The sequence below is a fragment of the Emys orbicularis genome, chromosome 7 (genome assembly GCF_028017835.1).
Source record: "Emys orbicularis isolate rEmyOrb1 chromosome 7, rEmyOrb1.hap1, whole genome shotgun sequence".
NCBI lineage: Eukaryota > Metazoa > Chordata > Testudines > Emydidae > Emys > Emys orbicularis.
This window is the reverse complement of record NC_088689.1, coordinates 19,977,228-19,985,905: the sequence shown is the minus strand read 5'-3', so window position 1 is coordinate 19,985,905 and position 8,678 is coordinate 19,977,228. Positions and strand designations below refer to the sequence as shown.

The 8,678-nt window shown below is 44.4% G+C and overlaps 1 protein-coding gene across 1 annotated transcript; it reads right to left on the bottom strand.

Moving 5' to 3' along the window:
• Positions 1-231: 231 nt before the first annotated feature.
• Positions 232-1,526, bottom strand: HMX3 (H6 family homeobox 3). The gene is made up of 2 exons (XM_065408507.1): positions 1,202-1,526; positions 232-839 (listed from the first exon to the last, which is right to left on the bottom strand). Exons 1-2 carry the CDS (start codon positions 1,524-1,526, stop codon positions 232-234), a joined length of 933 nt encoding a protein of 310 aa, XP_065264579.1.
• Between the last annotated feature and the right edge of the window lie 7,152 nt (positions 1,527-8,678).

Here is an 8,678-nt window from a genome sequence, read left to right as displayed (position 1 = left end):
TTTTATTTTTAGGGTCCCCCCCCCCCTCTCCTAACAACCACCCATTAAAAAAAGAGCATCAAATATTCGCTTGATGAATTGCACAAATCATTGGAGTACTTACAAAATTACTGATCATTTACAGCTGCTCCGTTTCCTCGGGCCTCTCTCCTGACCTAGAGGTTTGGTGATTTATTTTTTTAAGCCACCCCCTCCCCACTGGCGCACCAGAAAGCTGAATGGGGTCAGTTCTCAGACTGGTCGCAGGAGTGGTACTGATGTGACTACAGGGTGGGAGTAGTAGACGGGGTGAGGGAATGTTAAGAGGGGCTGGCTGACGGGCACGTTGGCAGCCGAGGTGCCGTTCTCGGCGGTGGAGTTCTCATGGTAGAGGATAGGCACCCGCACTATTCTCTGGGCAGCAGCGTGGCTGAGATTGGCAGCCTCCAGCTCTGCGGCCAGCTGCCTTTTCCATTTGTTTCTTCTGTTCTGAAACCAGATCTTGACCTGGGTCTCTGTCAGGTGCAGAGATGCTGCCAACCCGGCCCGCTCCGAGCTGCTCAGGTACCTCTTCATGTCAAAGGTGGACTCCAGCTGGAACACCTGGCTCCGGGAGAAGACCGTGCGGGTCTTCTTCTTTCGGCAGGGCTTTTTCTCCGGGCTGTCTTCCCTGGCTTTCCAGTCCTCCCCGTTCTCCTCCTTCTTCACCTCCTCCGAGTCACTCTCCTCCAGAATGATCTCGTCGGGGCTTTTCGAGTCAAGCTCCTTGTGGTCCGGCTCAGCCTTGAGCAGGGGCTCCGGGGAGTCTCTGTCCGTGCCCGAGGCCGGGGAGGAGTCTCGCAGGAGAGTTTTCTCTGCAGCTAAAGAAACCCAAAAACACACCGCACCTTTATCACCATCCGCAAACGCACCCAGGCCCTAGGAACCAGCCTCCCCCCAAACTTAAGCAACAAAGGGCAAGGAAGAGAGGGCTGCTGCTCCCTGCTCACCACGGGGCCTCACTGGCACCTTCACCTCCCCCCAGAAAGGAGCCTGCTGGGGGCCACTTAACGATGCCGCGAAAGCAGTTACCAAATCATCCTGTTCTCAGGGGTAACCGCGTGGGGAGAGCGAGCCCTCGCTCCTGCCCCAGGAGAAGAGAAACCCAGCTGGGCATCTCTGATCTGTGCCTGCGGAGTGAGACAGACAGACAGACACACAGACACACAGATTCACTCAGTACCTTCTGGCCTGGGCAGATGGCCTCCCGCGGCGGTCAAGGTGTACGGGTACCACCAGGAGGCTGGGGACCGCTCTAAGTAGTGCGCTTGCAGGGCAAACCTCTGAGCCGGGATCTCAAAGCGGGGGAAGGCGAGATCGCCCACCTGGGAGAGGGCAAAGCCGGCTCCATCCAGAGCCCCCTTGGTGGCCGGGGCGAAGAGCGCTCGGGGCTGCTTGGGAGGCGCCTTGTGGTGGTCGCCGTTGAGCAGGTTCTTGATGGAAAAAGGCGACTCCTTGGGTTGCGGCGGCGGCTGGCTGCTGGGGGTCTCCTGTCCAGTCTCAGGCATCCTCCTCCCGGTCCCTGGCAGGGCAGCGGCGGCTCAGACCATAAACCACCTAACTATACTCGAGCGGCAGCGGCAGCCGCCCAGGCGCTGGGCACCCAATCCGGGCGGGGGTGGGGCGGGCGGCTGGGCGAGGACAGGAGGCAGCGCCTCCGTGCATAGGGGGGCTGCTCAGCCGCGGGACACTCAGACCCACAGAGCCCGGGACCGAGGGCTGCTGCGGGGAGGAGGACCAGAGCCCGGCTGCTGCTGCTGCGTCAATCTGGCGCCTGATGCTAATGATGAAATCAAAATGTCATCCAAGTTAAATGCAGGGCGTATACGGCGATTGGGCACGCACAATGGCAAATGGGATTAGGCAGCAGCCAAAGGAGAGGGCTCCACGCAGCCCCAGCCCCATGCAGCAGGAGCAGCAGCAGCGATGGCAGCCTCCTCCCAGCCCCCCTTTAGACTTGGTGCTTTGGCTTCAGGCTATAAGAGCTCGCCTGTTATTGGCTTTATATAGTCCAATTAGGCAGCAAATGAGGACAGGGCTATTAGCACAAAAGGATATTGGCTCTGCTAAAGCACCACTAGACGTGCAGGAGGCAAATGACACAGATCTCACTGCTCATGCCACAAACCACCCCCTCACACTTCCTCCTTTCTCTCCCCCCTCCCTCCCTTCTCCTCCCCAGCTGCACAGGTCCCCATGGCTTGGAGATCCTTGGAAAACGCAGCTAGTGCGGGTAGAATGTGGGGTGGTTGGGGGAGGAGGGGAAGAGGCTCAGCTATGCATTGTCTCCTCCTACAACCACCCCCAAGACTGGGGAGAGAGCCACGGATCGCCCGGGGCAGTTCGTGGTCATTCCCTTATAGAGATAATCAGAAGAACCAAGGCAGAAGGAAGATTAAACATGAATCCAAACAACAATCTAGACGGGCGGGTCTCCCATAAATGAATCACTCTCAAATGGATAGCTGACCCGCGTCTCCAACATACATCCAGGAGCCGAGCTTCTGCAGATCCCGGTCCTAAAAGTCTCACAAGAAGGTGGTTCACCGTTACATGGACTGGGGATCATTGTGCGTTTCCACCCAACTGTGTACACACGAATTTTAAAATGGTGTCCTCGACTCACCCAGAATACATTGACAAATTGACCTTTATCAATAGATCATAACTTTGTCTTTAGATTAACAAAAATCCTGCTTTCAGAAAAAGTATTGGATACACGTCTGTTATAGAGCTATGATACTTATTCTATTAACTATATTATATCATTTATACAGTTGATTAGATAGATAGATAGATAGATAGATAGATAGATAGATAGATAGATAGATAGATAGATACTGCGCACAGCAACATGTTACATATAGTGCTAACAATGAGGGAAGCTGAAAAGTCTGTCCTTTTTTTAATACTGGTAATTTGTAAAGTGTAGTTTGGTTTTATTCAATAAAAAAAACCTTTAACAGATATTTCTATTAAGGTATTACCTGGATTATATACTTCCCCTTTAAGGGTCTTATTTACAGATGATTATCAGTTTAATAGCAGAAGCTACAGTTTTCCCCTTACGAATATTTCCTAGCCACACGTATGTTCTAAAGTAGAACACAACAGAGTTTGGGACAGGTAGCGCTGTAACAAACTTATTGTCAATGTTAAGAACTAGGCTATTGTTCACAATTTATTTTTTACAATAGGGGGGAAACCAGCAACGTTCACACGGCCCGTATTTTTTTGGAAGATCGCTTCTTGTGTTTGCAGATATTTAAGGTTGCGGTTTACACGCCAAAACCACAGTTTTTTATTGACACTTCACTTCAAATTTTGCACAATATGCAATAGCTTCTAACCTGCAGCGTCGAACATTATTTGTCACTACTTAAATAGTTCAAGTGGAAATGGCAACAAATAGATAAGAAAGCTGATCTGGCAGAATCCGAAGTAAACCCCACGGCGTTTACTCCTTTGCTGGGCACTCTTACGAGTTCTTTTCTTTTCCCACTTTGCTACCTTTGTGTTCGACTTGGAATCTACGACTGGCACTTTTTAAAAATTAAGACCAGTTGAACTGCATTGTGATTTTTTTATATGAATGGGTAATATGGAGTGGGATTTTTAAGTTTACAAAATTTGCTGGCTTCATTTCCTATAAAAAAAACTTCTGTTAAAATAACACTATTTAAAAGAAACCCATTTTATGTTGTGTTCAGGCATTTTCTGAGCATAGTTTTCTGTGGATTTCCATGAATCTCAGTTACATTCTAGCTTGTGTCCTGAAGAGGAAACTATATTTAAATGTTATAAATTTAAACGTAGTTTCCGCTACAGGAATATCTGTCTCGATATTATACGGATATGTAGGTTTTATGACTACACACAGCCAATATTCATATAAATCATATTGCAATAATCTTTCCTGCAATTAGAAAGCATATGCTTTTTAAAATACGCTTCTGTACCTTGGAATCAATGATGCTATGCTTATTCTGAGGAACTCCAACAAACTTTGCCCCACGTGTCCATTCGATTTCAAAATACTGACGTCACGTCATTTTGTAATCTTCTGTCCTGCAATAAAAGAATAAAAGCATGATCTGTGTATAGTGACGTTTTTCAGAATAAATACATCACTGATTCCACGCGTTGCATGCATTCAGCGCTAGTCCACCAGAAAAAGTTGTACCTTTGATGCTTTTAGTAAAGAAGACTTTATCCTTACAGACTCAGAATCTGGGGCAGGGAATTACTGGACAGGTTGGTATTTTGCCCACACAAGGATATTTGATGTAATAAATCTAAGAAATATAGGCATTAAAAATACATGTCAGGACACCTCTATTTTTGTATATACTTCCCTTTTAGATTAACCAGTTTATTTCTCAAGGTCTTTGCAGAAGATAATGTCTGGTCACCTATTTCCAAAGCTTTCATTCTATGATGTCATCCTGATTGTCAAACTTTAACATTGGTATGGTCTTTTCTTGGGAGAACAGATCGGAAGAAAGAGAAAAGGTGCAAGTTGTCTGTACACATTACCTCAGCGTCCCAGTCACTCCGGACCTAATTCTCTCGCTTTAAATGATATTTCAAGCACTTCGGCTATTGTGGAAAACACTTAAAAAAAGAAGAAGCCTTGTAATACTGTCCCACTCCGGCTTCATCTGTCTTTAGTACAAAACTAAAGCGCACAGCGCCCTCTGTTGGAATTCCCCATATTTCGGTAGCAACTCCCGTATGAGAAACAGAACTGAAGCAAATCAATAGCTATTTTACAAGGCTCTACGGCGGGAAATATCCTTCTCCAAGATCCATCTTAATTCTATATTTGTAAAACCAGCACAAGTTTTGTGTACAGGGAACAGGAGAATTGCATCAGCATACGACTAGCTCATTGAAACAGAGAGTTTAAAAAAGACCTCAGCTAGAAGAACAGCACTGTACTCGGGGAACATTGATTTTAACGTCGTGAATTCGATCAGAAGGAAGAAAGTGCGGAGATCCAGGCAGTTACGGTCCCGCCTTCAGTCGCATTGAATTGGCCCCTCTTTATAAAATATGTCTGGTTGAACGGGGCGAGCTGTGTTCAGAGGCATTGCAATTTCTGGGCTTTGTTCCTAACAGGAGTCGTCTTGTAAACGTTATTTCATACTGTCAGAATAGGCCTCACGGACGGAGTGCCAAGCCTGCAACGACACAGCAGAATGAGAATTAGGAATAGGATGTGCCGTGAGCTAAAACGGGCCTTTAATCTGAAGATGTGACGGTTTTGCATCAAGTAGTGCGCGTATTTTCGCACGAGTCCTTTGAAAAGCCTTAACAATACGTGGTCATCAGTGATTTCTAACTGAGAACAGGGAGTGAGGGAGAGAGAGAAAATACAGGCTGTATTGCAGGGGGAAAATAGTTTCTAGTTCTTTCTCAGTGTATGCCAATATTGTGTGAAAGCAGATTAAAAAGGACTAAATAGGGAATATCCATACACACAGAAGTGGTAGGCTGAAGGGAAGAATATGCAGGGAGAACCGCATGTATATAGAACAGGCAGGTTGAACGGGGAATATGTAGAGGGATATATATATATATATAGATATATATATAGATATATATATATATATATAGATATATATATAGATATATATGCAAAGTATAGGCATAAACTGTGAATGGGAAATACAATGTAGACAAAACATGTTGTACAGTCAGAATGTGGAACAAGATTAATAAGGGAAAACACATATTTCATTTTGAAAAGAACTAACTCAAATTCTCTATCAGCTTTGTTTATCATACAGGAGATGTCAATCTTATGTAGGGCCGACTGCCTACTACACTTAAAGGCCAGGCTGTCTCTACGCTCACGGGCAGGCAGCATGCACTGGGTTTTTCTTTGTCTGTCTTTTCCCAGCATGGGTATCAGAACACAGCAACTGTCTAGTTTGTAGGCTGCCAAGCAGCCCCGACAGTGAACCACAGTCTTGTCTCAAAGCACCTAGATGCCATGGTGATGGGTGCATGAAAACAGATTACCAAATAGAGATAAAGCAGGTGCTGGGTTTTGGGGTGTGTCAGGCAGCTGAACAAAGCAGTGGGAGAGACTTGCCACTTGACTTCATCAAGAGGTAGGGCACATGGCTGCTTATGGTCTGAGCCGTCCAACCATTGGGACCAGATTCTGGGCCCTGAATTTTCCATTATACTTGAAAGATTTATTAAGCACAGAATAGTATCGATGTTGCCCAAGCTGCCTCTGAAAGAATTACACATGAGGTTACGTATAAATCCATTCACTGGGCTTTAGACTGGAAATCTGACATGGTTCTCAATTCACAATTGAATCCAAAATCTGCATTAACATTCTGAAGAAAAAAATAAATACGAAGTATCCCACCCACTTAAACCAAGTATAATTCTGAAAATCTGAAATAAATGTGAGTACTTATAATGAACATCTGGTCTGACATATAAGAAGAGGAAAATCAAATTTTCAGCTGTAGATTCAAGAATGGAATGGAGGGGGAGGGGGGGGGGGAGATCTGTCTTTAAACAATTCAATTACTCCAAATTGTAAAATTTCCTTCCCTCGTTCCTTTCATTTTAAAAACTAATCTGGCTCATTCTGAATCTAGCTCTCATTGAAAGTACATGGAACAAACAGGTATAACTTTCCTTAGACAATAAGGAGCTGTCCAGCAATGTGAGTTTTTAAACAAACTCTTGCAGTCAGGGACATTCTGAGGATTTATGTCACTCCCTGGAAAATTTGGGCTCTATAAACCCACCAGTGGATTACACTGATCCAGCAATGTAATATTTTCATCTGCTACAGCTACAATCTCAAACAGATATTCTGCCATTTATGTAACTTTTTTTCAGACCATGATGAGTGATAGAACAGAATGGGAATTGCTCCTTCAGCATGTTGCAATAAATGCGGCTCGGGTATTGCTGAGTTATGTGCTTGTAACAATCACGATAGGGATAGAACTAGAGACAAATTTAAATATCCAATTTAGGGGTTTGCACTGTCACCCATCGCAGTAGTATCTGAATGGCTTCCTCATTCATTAGACCGGAAATAATGAAGTCCCCAATTAAAATAAATTAATGGAGATATCCCATCTCCTAGAACTGGAAGGGACCTTGAAAGGTCATCGAGTCCAGCCCCCTGCCTTCACTAGCAGGACCAAGTACTGATTTTGCCCCAGATCCCTAAGTGGCCCCCTCAAGGATTGAACTCACAACCCTGGGTTTAGCAGGCCAATGCTCAAACCACTGAGCTATCCCTCCCCCCATATATGAAAATGTATATTACATTTCTTGGTCACCTATATATTTTGGCCCCTGTAGTTACAAAGTCCTGCAAAGAAATGACTGAATTCAGAAAAAGTCCCAAGATAGATACAGAAATGACTAAGCCGAGAGGCACATCTGTGGAGGGAGAGGGGAAGGGATACCAGCAATTGGCCTTAGTAGTTTATGAGCATCTTCTGTGCACATAGGCATCTTTTTCACTTAAAGGCAGCCTGCAAAAGGGGAGGGCAGATGACGACACAGGCTTCTGCCCTTTTTTTTGCTTCTTTGGGAAGGAGGACTGGAAAGTGGGGTGTTTTCCCCCTTCTGCTTGCTTTTCACTTTAGAAATCAAATCTGATCGCGCCTGTGTTGCTGTCGGTCTCAGATGACTAAAAATGTGGATTGGGTACTCTCTCTGCTCTTAATTGAAAGGTCTGAGGTGCTAAATCCTTAACAAGGGATTCCCTCAGTGTTTGAGTTAAACAGGTTTTAAATCTCCCCAACCAAAAGAGTGTTTTAACAGGCTGTATTAAAAGGACATAATTTTACTAGTTCTCCAGTTGTCCATGGAGTCTTCCAGGGTAGATGAGACCTGAATTACTAATGTAAAAAGCAGGGGGACAGACTCCTCTGTTGATGCTGAAAGAAACCTTGATCTTGCAGTCCTCTTTTATATATCATAAAGAAGCCAAAAAACAAAACAACAACAACAAAACCCCTACACAACTCCAGCTTTTTTTTCTTTCCCATTTCAGGTCTCTTTTGTTATCAGGCTAAGGGAACACACAGTTATTATTTTTATATCCATCACAACAGGATATGGGCACAGTGGGTCCCATCCTCAGCCAGTGTAAATCAGGGTAGCTCCATGCCTCACCTATTTTTGTTTATTTAATTTGTGTTTCTAGAACTGGATTGCTATCATTGTGGTTTAAATACATAATAATTATTTCATTAGTGTTTCCATTCAAAATTAATTGGCTAATCTACACATGAATCAGTTGTGTAAATGTGATGTTTGCAATAGTTGCTTGATGTGATTTAGAGTAATTGCTTATTTTTAGGTTTAGCCCTGTGTTATACTGCAAAGTGATTTATCTGGTGGTTTATCTTATCCGAACACATTCTCTTTTTTTGTGGGGTGGTTGGTTTTTTGTGTGTGTTTCTTTTTGCAATTTTATTTTTATAAAGAAACATTTCTGTAGAGCCATGGAACACATTTGCACCATGTGCTTTTGAGATTACATGTTATATCATCTTTGCTCTATGATGCAGTACTATAAGCCATACAAACTTTATATGTTTGGAGAATTATCAGCTGCAAGATATTCTGGGTTAGTCTATTCAGGTTCTTGTACCACTCTCACC

Bases quoted from the DNA above. Each gene is read 5' to 3' on its own strand.
- HMX3 (XM_065408507.1), bottom strand. From the start codon at position 1,526: ATGCCTGAGACTGGACAGGAGACCCCCAGCAGCCAGCCGCCGCCGCAA. The intron at 840-1,201 runs GTACTGAGTGAA...GGGTTTCTTTAG, and splicing joins CCATCTGCCCAGGCCAGAAG to CTGCAGAGAAAACTCTCCTG.